Source organism: Carcharhinus amblyrhynchos, chromosome 5, assembly GCF_965287045.1.
Source record: "Carcharhinus amblyrhynchos chromosome 5, sCarAmb.v2.hapA, whole genome shotgun sequence".
In the NCBI taxonomy this organism is placed as follows: domain Eukaryota; kingdom Metazoa; phylum Chordata; class Chondrichthyes; order Carcharhiniformes; family Carcharhinidae; genus Carcharhinus; species Carcharhinus amblyrhynchos.
In genome coordinates this window covers 3,393,745-3,408,342 of record NC_137328.1, presented here as the reverse complement: position 1 = coordinate 3,408,342, position 14,598 = coordinate 3,393,745, and the positions used below count along the sequence as shown (strand labels likewise).

Below are 14,598 nucleotides of genomic sequence, written 5' to 3'. Positions count from 1 at the left end.
ACAACGTGGCTCCAAGAGCGCTTAATCACAGTCCACTGGTTACAACAGAGAGATAATGCCTAGACATGGTCATAAACATGCACACACAAAGGATTACCACTGAAAATATCACTGCAATATTCCGTATAGGCAAAAAACTTCAAATACCAAATGCAAATCTCTTCAAACTCTCACTGCAGAAAGAGTTCAAACACATATATGGTGACGTACATTTGAAATTTGACATGTTTATTCACAGATTAACTTTGAGGTTTTCCAATCTGCTCATCCCCTCAATAACCCAACTCCAGTTCATTTGCACCTTACAGGGAAGATATATACATTTTCTACACATGAAACATTCCCCCCCTGGCAACACTCAAACACATATCATTGAGTGTCACAGAGTTGATCTTATTACCGAGGTCACATTTAGGAAGCTGCGTAATGCATTGAATTTTTTTATTCATGTTCACTTGGAGTTACCAACATTCTTGTTCTGATCCAGAAGGTTGTGTCAAAGGCTTATGCATTAAGATAATATTCTCCAATAACCATTCATTACAAGGGAGCAGGGGCAGTGTAGAATTAAAAAAAAGCGTGACCCAAAATTTGGACTCTGCAAAGCCCATTGCTCGCATCATGTGCTGGAAAGGATGGTTTCAGGTGTGGTTATAGAATGGAATACCAGCTCAAGAAATATTGGACAGGGTAAAGTCTGTTCATGATAATTGATGCTTGATCAATTATTAATTTTAAACCTGGGTAGATTTTTGTTAATCAAAAAAGTGTCAAAGCATATGGCGCAAAGACAGTAAATATGAAACGAGGTCACTGTCCAGCTATGATCTACTGGCTCGAGGCAGTGAATAGGCTCCTCCTGTTCTTATTGTCTCTCCCTTTTATTTTAGAATGGTTATATTACATCGTTACCTGCAGTAGTACTACTCCATCAAATGATGCCAATCTGTATTGCAATTATGACAAGCCGTGTAACTGGAAAATCATACAGACGTTCATTTCTTTGAAAGTAGGGCTTATTCAATTGTTATTTTTAAACTATAAACCTATTCCTCCAACTTAGCATTGACAAACTCACTTTTACAGTCAGCGCAAAGTTAAATAAAAAGTAGATTTACTTTTGAACTGTCTATAATGCTTTTCAGTGACATTTAGCAGAGATTTGTGCTAATATTTATCATTAAACTCAGTTTGAACACAGGTGAGGTATTTGAGTCCTGAAAAAAAATGATTAATTCTGGATGATAGACTGGTAGAAAATACATTTCATCATAATCATTTCAAATTTAGAAATGAGTAATTTACCGTCATTCTTTTCTTCCTTAGTAACACTCTAAGATTTCACAAACAAATCCAAAAGCAAGTGAGAATGGTCTGACAATGTTTTACAGATACCCTGGAACAGAAGATACAATTAAAAGTAGCATCTCATTTCAGACTATGCAAATCAATTGTGACAGATTTTAAAGGGTTTTTTTTACAAAGCAGAGACGATGTCACTATTTGTTAATATCTTTTGCCAGAGTTCAGAAATCTCAATTTTTAGTTCCTTAATAATATTTAAATGTCATAGAATGAACATAGACAATTATCTTACACCAAGTTCAAAGTGCTTCTCTGCAAATCTGGGCGTGATCAGTTGAGAGGACAATAACTTGTCATTACAATATATTTATGGTGAATATGGTATATGTGAATGTTATACACTTATGGTATATGGATATGATACAATATATACTCCTGTATTGTATATGGATACGATGTACACTTCTACATGGTAGACCATTCTCTTGTGAGAGGTGACCTTTACAGATAGACCCACTATCAGTCCAATCCATGTGGCAACATAAAGAAAGTGATGAATAACCTTTAACCCCAGATCGATGGTCAAGCAACTCACAAAACAGCCACATCAAACTAGACAAAGAGGAATTGATGCGTTTAGTGATGTACTAGTTATTTAACATTAGCAATGGTTCAATCTAAATAAGCCTGATGCTGAACGCCACCTCAACAAAATGCACACTGCCACAACTCAGTATTTTAACCTTTAACCTTTGGGGATATTCGTGAACACATCCCTCGTGATGGGAAAAGCAGGCAGTGTTACTCCTGCAATCAGTGTTAGCTGCTCTTCCTCTCCACCAACGCCACCCCAATGATTTCAACATTCAACAGACTCTGCAGTCAGAGCTCCCAGTTAAGGGAAATACAATATAGAGTTGCTTTGAAAGTCCCAAAGCAATGGTCACTGAGCAGTGAAAACATTGGTTTTGTGTTTTGATTTCCACCACATTCCCATGAAGTCTTAAATCAGAAGATTGTATGTTCAATAATATTACAGGATCTGAACATGCAGCCTAGGATCTGAATTCAAATCCAGGCTGACACTCCCATGTCTTACTGAGGAATTAATACATTCTGGGGGAAGGGTCTTGTGAATGAGATGTTGAACTGAAGTCTCTGGCTGCTTGATGGAGAACCCTCTGGTACTATTTTGGACAACATGGGAGTTCTGGCTAATGTTTATCATTTAATAAATGTCACTAAAATAAAAAGACTATTTAGTTATTTATCTCATTTGATATCTGAGGGAGTTTCCTGTATGTGAACCCAGTGTCCCATTTGTCTATATAACCTTGACCACACTCTGAGAAATATCTATAGGTTCTCGATCTGTTTGTAACATCCCTAGAATACAATAGATTTCATAGAATTCCTACAGTATAGAAAGAGACCATTTGGCCCCTCGAGTCTGCACTGACCACAATCCCACCCAGGCCCTATTTCTGTTTCCCCTCAATCACCCTACTAATCCCTCTGACACGAGGGCCAATCAACCTAACCCACACATCTTTGGAGTGTGGGAGGAAACCCACGCAGACATGGGGAGAATGTGCAAATTCCACACACACTGGCCCAAAGCCGGGAATCAAACCTGGGTCCCTGGCACTGTGAGGCAGTAGTGCTAACCACTGTGCTGCCCTAGTGCCACAATAGGTGCTTTAACAAAGGTACATTACTTTTTCTATTAAAAGAAGCTTAAATAATGACAGCAACATTCAAAATCATTCATTTTGTCTCTTTAAATGCCAGACGTGAAAAAATCAGTCTCAGAGGCCATCAGGAGTTGGGGGAGAATGATTTTCACTTTTTCCATTTCTCACTCACTCCATTTCACAGGAAAATGTTTCATCATCGTCCAGGACCAAGACCATCGGAAAATATTAGCCATGGGTATCAGCTGTGGCTCAAGTTAGCAGCAGCACACACCTGTGTCAAAATGTCAATGGTTCAGATCCCACTGCAGGGACTGGAGTTTATCATCTGGGCTGATATTGACTGTATCAGCGCTGATTTCAGATAAGACATTAAACCAAGGTCTTGTCTATCCTCTCAGGTGGATATAAAATATCCCACAAGACCAGTGACATATTCTCCAGTGTCCTGGTCATCGTCATCCCTCAGCTGACATCACTAAAACAGATCATCTGATGATTAATCATATTGCTGCCTGTGGGATCTTGCTGTCTCCAAAATTTGCTATACAAGATTGCTTACATTTGCAATAAAGAACTAGCTTTGGGGTAGGCAATGGCTGTATATCCTTCTTCAGAATCAGTTAACACAAAAAATATACAGGCTTATGTAGGCGCTACACTTCCAGCCTTTAACCCCTCTTGACAGGCACAGAAAGACATCTGTCTTCTGACTCCCACACAGCAGCCTCCAGAGAAACATCCACCCCCCACTTTTCTTGAACAATTCCAGTTAGCAAGTGACTTGATTTCGCTGCAAGCCTGATCCCACCCAGTCACATGATTTTTCCTGGCAATCAACCTATTCAACCCCTACTCTGAAAAGCCACAAGGGAAAACACTAATAATAACATGTATTAGCCCAAATTCAAACAACCATTCTAGGAATTATGTTTCTGCAGTATCAACAGGGGCTGCCAGTTGCAAAGTGGCACCAGTTAATTGAACTGATTGCTAAAACAAATCCTGCACAAGAAACATGACACAAATTCATTTCTTAAAGGCACAGTATCATCACAGGCTGTAAAACATTAGAGACATTCTGGGTAAAACTTTCAATCTTGGAAAGAGACAGGGTCAAAGATGAGTAAGGCTGCAAGATTCCTGTCACTGGCTTGCCTTCCACGCCCGTTGGGCACAACGGGGGCTGGGGTGTGTTATAGACCCTTACAATCACATTTAATGTTTTAAGTTTCCTTTGGACTTTGGTTTCTGTTCAGGCCGTTTCCCCCCCCTTCCTTTTTAGGGGGCTGCCCCTCTTAATTTGTCCCTAAGTTAATTTGAGTTTGTTTACTTGTTGGGTTGTCGAAAGAACTTCCTGTCACTGGCTGGCATGCCCCACTAATTTGAAACATGCTGGTTCAGGGCAGAGTGGGTGACAGCTACCCAACTACAAAGTGATAGCCTATTGAGACAAATAAAGACGCATTTGAAGCTTATGTCTGACTGGTATCACACCCACCCTGCCCAATTGCTCATAGCAGCTCTCCCCAGACCAAATTAACTCTAATGCCAAAATGAAATGACATTCTTGAGATGGCCTGTGCATGGGTTCACCCTCCAGTGTAGCAGTCCGGCAGTAGTGGCCAGCTTCATTTGAACTTTTACTAAGAGGTTTTCAGAGGACATCTCCACATGGAATCCTCCTCCCTATATCAACAGCGCCTCCAATCACTGATGATGGGGTTGCCAATGACTCAAGAATTGGAAGATCTCCTTCGGACCCCAGTCTTGGAAACCCACTCCTTGTCCTTAAGTGGTCCGTCAGCATAAAACCCTGACCACTGACTGGCCAACTATTCCAATATGACATTGATCATCAGTTATAGGCTCAGTTTATAGAATTAAAATAGAGTCTTCCGAGTAAGTTCCTTTCTCTTCTTTCATGGGGTGTGGACATTGCCGGCTAGGCAGCATTTGTTACCCATCCCTTTGTTGTCCTTGGGGAAAAAAAGGGCCAATCTGCCTTCTTGAACAGCTGCAATCCAGGTGGCGTAGGTACACCCACTGTGCTGTTAGAGAGGAAATTCCAGGATTTTGACCCAAAGGCAAACGAAAGAATTTTTAACAGTATTAACATTCCAATGTGATAAATTCTAAGCTAATTCTTGAGGCCAAGTAGAACAACAGCCTGGTCATTGTGAATGATATAAACCTCTGATAGAAACTTCTCCAACCTGCAGATATTGGCAACTTCTGAGGCCGAGCAAAATGGATTCCCAGTAAGCAAAGAGGTGAAAGGTCATTGGGGTGAGAATGAGAGGTGAAGCTTGAATTAGATGAGCCATGATCTTATTGAATGACAGAGCAGGCTCAATGGGTCAAAAGACCTACTCCTGCTCCTAATTAATATGCTCTAATTGCATCAGAATACAGTTGTGCTCTGTTAAATTTTGCTCTTGGCTTCAATTTGGTAAAATTTTGTTCATAGTTTCTTTTAGGAGATCTTTTACACATTTTGGGTGTCTCTGGACAACACAAGTTTATCAAAGGTTATTTAAGGATACAAAGTCATTGTACATTACCTTCCATGTTTCTTTCTCAACGCCAACACAGACTACTAACTCTAATGCCAAAATGATATGGTACAGTGATTCTCTGAAAGGGTTGGGATTTCCATTAGCGCACATCTGACAGGCTTCAACCCCCAATTACTGGTGCGTGTGATGAATTCTGTGACAGCTGACTTACTGAGAGGCACTGGACTCTTCACCACCACACTGTACTTTCTGACAAATTGGTCTGTGCGAGGGTCAGCTTGTTACTTCGAGACTCGTGCTTCAATTCTGCCGGCAGTGGAGGAAAATACACTGGAGCCTCTTAAAACTGCAAAGCAAAATGATGGTGGGACAGCAGCAACTGAACCATCTTCCCTCAGTCAACGCTGTTCTGAAGCCAGATTGAATGAAATCGAAAATCATCCACGGAGGCATCGAGTCCAGGATAAATCTATCACTGCGTGGCATAAAACTCAAATTACGAATTCAACTGACATGACAATATTTGCTGGAAAACACAGCACAAGCAGCAGGAATAGCCTTCATTCACAGGCATTGCAAGTGAAAACACCAAATTAAGTAATTAAACAAGGGGAACACAACAAGAAACCCTCATCTTCCGGGACAGCCACAACAGGTTTCCAGAATTTATCCATCAGATTACTTACCTTGCAATAATTATGAAGAATCCATTATTATTTAATATACATTGCCTGTAAATTTAAAAGGAGGACAATTTTGTTATATCTGACTCTGTCCCATTTTGGGCAGGAGTACGTAGATATTTAGAGAGAGCTTCTCGAGAATACATCTTCAGGCATTCACGGAGAGATTCACAAACATTTTACTCATTCTTTCCCCCTTCTCTTCCAAATGCACATACTCATTGCACAGACGCCTAGGTACCTCGTCCAATTATTCATGCACTGACAAGAATTATCCAATCACGTTGGGTATCATTCTTGTCCTCGGTTGCACTCTTAGTTGGGTGGATGGGTTGGGGGTTGGGTGAATCACGGAGGGAATCTGGGCCATCGCAGGCAGCTCGATGCCCTATTATTTACCAACTGGGTTGAAATCAGCTCAGTCTGTGGGACCAGATTGCATAAAGTCACCTTGGTCCACACGACTCAGCCATTCCATCGCACCAAACTCACCGACTTCTGGTGCTGGCCCAGAAAGAGAAAGTAAAAATGAATACTGTCTTTTTAAAAGAAACCATTTATTAACTTTCCAAAAACTGTTAGTTTAGAAACATCTTGCATTTGTAAATAACACCCAAAATGGTATTGCAATGTTGCAAAACAAACCAAAAATTTTTAAGATTTTATTTACAAAGCTTTTTTGACTTACATAAAGATCGATACTATAACCTCGCTGTAACAGGCAGTCATACACCACCATGACTATCCAAATCACCTCTGCCCTCCACGTTGCTATGGAAATAGTCTTAGCAGGAAACCTAAGAAACCCCAACATCATAAAAGCACTGGACCAAATTCTACCCAATTTCACTACTCCATGTGGGTTTTGGAATATGCATTAATTGCATTTATAAATACAAGGAATGTCAAGACATTGGCAACTGCTGGTTCAGTGATGGTTCAGTGCTGTGCAGGTATCCAACAGTCATCAATCTGGGGTAGGGCTCAGGGTCTGGAGGTGGGGGAAAAAGGGGGGGTCAGGGAGGGGGGGGAAGAAAAAGGGGAGCAGGGGGTTCTTACACCCCATCCAGTACTAAATAGTCCTTCAGGTCACTTGGATTCTTAATCATCATCTTCCTCGCCTTCATCCTCTGTGTCTCGTTTCCTCTTCTGTCCTTTAGTGCTTTCGTCCTCCTCTGTAAGATAACAGCAAGTTGTTTTCAGTGCCCGGATATCGGAACGCGAACCTCGGTACGTGAGAGACATCCTCACATCTCCCACAACAATTCTGCTGTGTCACGCGACCCAACTAACACTGACTTAGTGCCAAGTCTTTGCGAATCACTGGGTCCAATTCTGGCCACAGCACCTTAGGAAGGGCCTTGGCGAGAGCGCAGAGGTTTACTCAAATTGTCCCAGGGATGCGGGACTTCAGTTACATGCAGAAACTGGAGGAGAAGCTGAGCTTGTTTTTCTCAAAGCAGAGAAGGATGAGGTGAGGTGTTTGAGGCGTTTAAAATAATGAGGGACTTAGATAGAGTAAATAAGAAGAAACTGTTTCCACTGACAGGCAAGTTGATAACCAGAGGAACATGTAAGATAGTGAAGAAAACCAGAGACATCTAAGATAATTAAGGGGCTAGATAGGGTAGAGGTAGAGAGATTCTTCCTGATTAGAAAGGATAGCAGAACTAGAGGGCACAGCCTCAAAATAAGGCGGGGGGGGGCAGTTTAGATCGGAGTTGAGGAGGAACTTCCTCACTCAAAGGGTGATGAATCTCTGGAATTCTCTGCCCATCGAAGTGGTGGAGGCTACCTCGCTAAATATATTTAAGTCACGGGTAGATAGGTTTCTGATAGACAAGGGAATTAAGGGTTATGGGGAGAAAGTGGGAAAGTGGAACTGAGCCACTTCAGATCAGCCATGATCTTATTGAATGGCGGGGCAGGCTCGAAGGGCTAGATGGCCTACTCCTGCTCCTGTTTCTTATGTTCTAACACAGGTTAGGGAGAATTATTCTACACAGTGAGTTGTTGTGATCTGGAACACACTGCCTGAAAAGGGCAGTGGAAGCACATTTAATAACTTTCAAAAAGGATTCGGATAGACACTTGAACAACACTTGGGCAGCACCGTGGTTAGACAGCTGCCCAGTGGTTAGCACTGCTGCCTCACAGCACCAGAGACCCAGGTTCAATTCCGGCCTCGAGTCACTGTGTGTGGAATCTGCACATTCTCCCCATGCCTGCATGGGTTTCCTCCCACAATCTAAAGATGTGGGGGTTAGGTAGATTAACCATACTAAATTGACCCTAGTGTCAGGGTAAATGTGTGGGGTTACGGGAATGGGGCCTGCATGGGATTGTGATCGGTACAGACTCGACGGGTTGAATGCCCTCCCTCTGTACTGTAGGGATCCAATGAAAATAATTACAGGGCTACAGAAAAAGAGGGACTGATTGGATAGATCTTTCAAAGAGCTAGCCCAGGCACAATGGGCTGAATGGTCTCCTTCTGTGCTCTATAACTCTAAATAAATGAGCATTAAAAGAAATACCTTCATCCTCATCCTCCTCTTCATCATCTTCTTCTTCATCAAGCTCACCATCATGTTCATAGCCCTCCTGAAAACAGAGAATGGTATTTTAGTTACTCATCAAAATGCTACAAGAGATTGTCAACTGGTAAGCTCATTAGTAATACAATTAGAAAATTCTGGAAATATTCAGCAGGTCAGGCAGCATCTGTGGAGAGAGAAAGAGAGTTAATATTCTTCATCACAGGTGAAGAAAGATAGGTCAGAGTTCTTAAGTCAGCAGAAGGGACAGGGCTAACCACAGGGAAGGTTTGTGATCAGACAGAGATCAGGAGAGGTTAAATTATTAAAGATTTCACAGTGTAAAAGTCAAAGGGAGTGCTGATGGGTGTAAGGAAGAGATGCTTGATGTGTTGGGGTGAGGTGTTACAGCCATCTGACTGCAATCTGAAGGAAGAAAGAAAGGTTTCTATTGATGGTGCAGAGCCACACATCACCTTGATTGTGGTGCTCATAAAATCCATCCTGGAGAAAACCAGAGGGAAGAGTGACCTGAACCCTCCGATTCCACAGAAACTTTCCAAAGGCAACTGGACATGGGAGTGGAAGAGGATGACTGTGTCGGGTTATGGGGGAAGAAAGGGGAATATGAAATTAAATTGGTCAGCGCTGTCAAAAAGATTGCAAGCATGACATCTGAACAGCCTTCCCTTCTGTGCTGTAAGATCTATGATTTGGCTGGCACTGATTGCGAAGGCAGCACTGCTTTCGTGTAGACCCTTCTCGTGACTCTTGCCTTCAGTTGTAACAATTTTGAAGGGGGCACTCCTTCAAAACAAGCTGGATAACTGAGCCAGTGATTCAGACAATAGTTTGAACCGAGAATACCGCGTTGGATATAGGAGCGAAAATAAATAACGTAATCACCCAGAGGCTGGACCAGGGTGCGGCACCCATAAATCATGGAAAGTCCTTTCGCCAGACAGAAGAGCTACCAGAAGGCCAGTTAAAGGCCATTCTGCCCCTCAACTCACTTCTTCCACCATCCAGACAGACCACGGTGGATCTGTATCTTTACTGCACCTGCCCACCTTGAGATTGGTAACCCACAGTGCACTGACCCAACAAAAACCTTTCCAGATCTTTCCAGCTCAGATTTTAAAATTTGCAATTTACCTTCAGCCTCTGCTTTTGGTGCTTGTGTGGGCGGTGGGGGGAGGGGGGGGTGGGGTGGGGTGCAGGGAGGAGGGGAAGTGGGGGGCGGGGGGGCAGTAGAGAGAGGAGGGGAGAAGCAAGAGGAGGGGAGAAGCAAGGTGGGGAGTGAGAGAGAGAGAGAGAGAGAGAGAGAGAGAAAGAGTGTTCTGGATCTTTACTCCATTTTGTGTGAAGTGCTTCCTGACATCACCCCTGAATGATCTGTCTCAAATTTCAGATTCTGTCTCCTTGTTCTAGAATTTCCTCACCAGAGGAAATAATTTCCGTTTATCGACCAGATCAAATCTTTTAAGCACCTTAAATACAATAACACGGCACAGTGGTTAGCACTGCTGCCTCACAGCTCCACAGACTTGGGTGACTGCCTGTGTGGAGTCTGCATGTTCTCCCCGTGTCTGCACAGGTTTCCTCCCAAAGATGTGCCGGTTAGGTGGATTGTTATGCTAAATTTCTCCTTAGTGTCCCAAGATGTGTAGGTTAGGAGGGGACTAAATGCCTGGGCTTACAGGGATAGGGTTTGGGTGGGTGCTTCATTAGAAAGTAGATGCAGACCTGTAGGACTCTAGAACATAGAACAATACAGCACAGCACAGGCCCTTGGGCCCTCTATGTTGTGGCGAGATATGTCCAATCCCAAGATCCAGCGATCCCACTCCCTATCATTCTGGTGTGCTCCATGTGCCTATCCAATAACCGCTTGAAAATTCCTAAAGTGTCCGACTCCACTATCACAGCAGGCAGTCCATTCCACACCCCAACCACTCTCTGAGTAAAGAGCCTACCTTGGACATCCCTCCTTTATCTCCCACCATGAACCTCATAGTTAGGCCCCCTAGTAACAGCTACATCCACCCGAGGAATGATGATTTCTCTGATGATTTCTATGAATAATCATACCTTTAACACAGTAAATATCCCAAGGCACTTCACGGGATCAGGGCTGAGCCACGTACAAGGAGATGCAGGTCAGATGGCAAAATGTTGAGTTTAAGAGGTAGATTTTAAAGAGGTTATTGAAAGGAGAAAGTGTGATAGAGAGGCAGGGAGGTGTAGAGATGGAATTCCAGGGGTTTTTGCCTTGGCAGCTAAAGGCATGGCCCCCATGCAAGGGGGCTGGAGGAGATTACAGGAAGAGAAACAGACTTAAATGTTTTGAGTCTGTTTGACTCTTCTTCAGAACTATAAGATTGGAAAAATGTGTTGGATATTATACTGCGAGAGGGGATGGAACAGCGATTAAGTTTTAAAGTTTATTTATTAGTGTCACAAGTAGGCTTACATTAACAATGAAGTTACTATGAAAATCCCCCAGTTGCCACACTCTGGCGCCTGTTTGGGTACACTGGGGGAGAACTTAGCATGGCCAATGCACCTAACCTGCACATCTTTTGGACTGTGGAGGAAACTGGAGTACCCGGAAGAAACCCACACAGACACGGGGAGAATGTGCAAACTCCACACAGACAGTGACCCCAAGGCTGGAATTATTGAACCCAGGTCCCTAGCACTGAGAGGCTGCAGTGCTGACCACTGTGCAGATGAGAGCTGAGAGAGACTGCAATGAAGATGTAGCAAAACGTCAGAATGGAGACAGATGGCCCAGAAAGGGAGGGGAATGTCATCCATTCCTTTCTGCAAAGTTTTATCCTTTAATTTCTATAAGTTAATTAAATTTATCATTCAACTGTTCCTTACTAAACATGGAGAAGCTGGTTCATGAATTGAAACACTTACTCAATGTTCTTGTCTCCTGAACAACTGGAGAATTCCAGCATTTCCTCTTTTACTATATAGAAACTGGGATTGTTCTCCCAGGAGCAGAGGAGATCAAGGGGAGATTTCATAGAGGTGTTCAAAATCATAAGACTGAATGAGGAAAAAATGTTTCCATTGGCCAAGAGGGTTCAGTAACCAGGTGACACAGATTGAAGGTAAGTAATGAAAGAATCAACGATGAGAATTTTTTTAAAAAATCACACAGCAGATTGTTAGGGTCTGGAACGTGCTGCCAGGTTCAATAAGAACTTTCAAAAAGGGATTTGAATATAGATTTGCAATGGAAAAATACCTCAGGGGAAAGAGCAGAGAAATGGAACCAACTGGATAGCTCTTCCAAAGAGAGCCAGCAAAGATGTGATGGGCCAAATGGTCTCCTGTATTGTCTGATTCTATAACACCCACAAATCTCACCTCTATAATCATTACCCAAAGTGCCAAGTTCAACATCTTTTTTGTTCCAACAATCAAACAAGAAAAGTTTCCATTTCTTATGATTCTTCAACGAGTTTTAATACTGGAATTTTAAACAGTGTAATCTCCACAGCCAATGCAAAAAACAAGCATCAAAAGCAGCAGCTGGGCAAGTGTTACATTCTTACCTCCTCTTCTGCACTGACTTCATCTTCGTCGTCTTCACCCTCTTCGTCATCATCATCCTCATCATCGAGTTCTTCTTCTCCATCTTCTTCTTCATCATCCTCCTCCTCTTCCTCTCCCTCTACAAGTAATTTAACAGAATAAAAGTCTTCAAGGTTATTCTGTGGAAACATTTCTATTTGCCCGTGGTGAGTTTGCACTCTCTTGCATGGTCTGTAATCACCACACAACTGATCCAACTTGGTGACAACTGCCCAGGACAAAGATCCCAATCTTCAAAACAGATTCAATAAGGACTTTCAAAAAGGGATTTGAATATAGACTTGACAAGGAAAGAAATCTCAGGGCTATGGGGATAGAGCAGGGAAATGGGACCAAGGATAACTCTTCCAAAGAACCAGCAGAGGTGCGATGGGCCAAACGATCCCCACATGATGCACATACACCATCCTGACGATTCAGGGACCCATTCCATTATATGCGTCTGGAGATCAGATCAATGGCCAGTCCCTATTTTTGGGCATCTTCATAGCGGATTCCTGCATATTCCATCCTCACACCAATTTTCCACCAACACTGTTTTCCCTCAGTGCAGCACAGTTATTTGTTAAGATGGCAAATGATATAATCTTTAGCTGGAAACCAGCCTCACACTTTATTTGTTTTGCTGGAGCGTGCGTTTCTCTTTTGTCATTCCTCAATCTCCCGCAGATCTTTGCAACATGGCCCATATCACCAGCTCAAGCCTTCCAACCAGTTGTAAGACAAGTAAAGTACATATTTGCAGGGCAATGTGTGACTGTTAACAAGAGTAAAGCATGGGTGAAGCACATCAACCCCCCCAAACCAGGGGTCAGCTTATATACTGAGCTGATGTATACACCACAATGTACAGTAATTACATAGCCTTTTCAAAGAGCCAGCACAGGCACAACAGGCCAAATGGCCTCTTTCTGTGTTATTTGTTCTGTACAAGACAGAAACAGTAGTGCCCTTGAAAATCTCCTCCTGGATTAGATTCACACCTCATTTATGGGGTTTAACAGATGTACATTTACAAAGATGTGCAGGATAAGAGGATTAACAGAGTACATATGTGGGGTTATAGGGATCGGGCAGGAGGGAGGGCCTGGGTGAGATGCCCTACTGAGGGTTCAGTATAGACTTGATGGGCCAAATGGCCTCCTCCCGAACTGTAACGATTCTATGATTCTGCTGGTTATTCCTCTAGAACATCAGTTTATTACCTTCATCATCCTCATCATCATCAACGCCGTCCGCTTCTGCATCCGAGTCCGGAGCTTCCCGATCTTCCTGATCGTACCCGTCCAGGTACATGAGCTGTGGGAGCAGCCTGAAGACACTTTCTCTGTAGTCGTTCAAGTTCGTCACTTCACAGTTAAAAAGATCCAGACTCTTCAAGTTTTCTAACTTTTTCTGTGAAGGAAACATTACACTGAATTTACAGAAAACAAACAGGCCATTCGGCCCAGCTGCTTAAATCAGGTGTTAATGCTCCACGTAATCCTCTCCCAACCCTCCTACATCTCATCCCATCAGCACATCCTACATTCCATTCTGCCTCATGTGTTTATCCAGAGAGGGAAGGATGCGAGTGCGTAAGACAGAAAGAGGAGAATGAGTGCATACAAGAGAAAGGGGTAGAGGCAGTAACGTGTCTGAGAGAGGTGAGGAGGGGGGGGTGCGGCTGAGTGCGTGCGAGACAGAGAGGGAGAAAGAGAGGGGTGAACGCGTATGGAGGGGCGTGCACACGAGAGAGAGAGGGTGTGTGTGTGTGAGGGAGAGAGAGAGAGAGGGGTGTGTGTGTGTGAGGGAGAGAGGGGTGTGTGTGTGTGAGGGAGAGAGAGAGAGAGGGGTGTGTGTGTGAGGGAGAGAGAGAGGGGGTGTGAGGGATGTTTGAGAAGGAGTGGAGTGAGTGGAGTGAGTGGAGTGAGTGGAGTGAGTGAGAGAACACATGTCAGAGAGAGATGGGGGTGCAGGGAGGGCGGGGGTTGTGATTCTGCTTCCAAGCACAAAGGGGGCTGCTATCTTTGGGCAGTACCCCCCAGTGAGCTGCCTGACACCCAAACCGCCCACTATAACAAGCAGGACAGCTGGGTGTGGGCACAGAGACAGCAGAAAAGACACCTTATTTTAATCTTATGTGCCCCAGTCATCTTCAAATAGGCAGGCAGGGTGGCATAAAATATCCCAAAATATGTCTATATTTAGATTAACGCGGGTGGTAAATTTTAGATTAAAGCAACGGCATTCATCACAGACATCGCAC

The 14,598-nt window shown here is 43.3% G+C and overlaps 1 protein-coding gene across 2 annotated transcripts in view; it reads right to left on the bottom strand.

Moving 5' to 3' along the window:
* Positions 1 to 6,761: 6,761 nt before the first annotated feature.
* The window catches only part of anp32b (acidic (leucine-rich) nuclear phosphoprotein 32 family, member B), a 58,968-nt gene continuing 51,131 nt past the window's right edge, over positions 6,762 to 14,598 (bottom strand). For both annotated transcript variants that reach the window (XM_080188348.1, XM_080188347.1), the window contains exons 4-7: positions 13,556 to 13,745; positions 12,311 to 12,429; positions 8,739 to 8,805; positions 6,762 to 7,376 (exon numbers count right to left, since the gene is read on the bottom strand). In XM_080188348.1, coding sequence (XP_080044474.1) covers positions 7,303 to 7,376; positions 8,739 to 8,805; positions 12,311 to 12,429; positions 13,556 to 13,745 — 450 coding nt within the window. In that variant the 3' untranslated portion in view covers positions 6,762 to 7,302. The remainder of the gene's footprint in view (positions 7,377 to 8,738; positions 8,806 to 12,310; positions 12,430 to 13,555; positions 13,746 to 14,598) is intronic.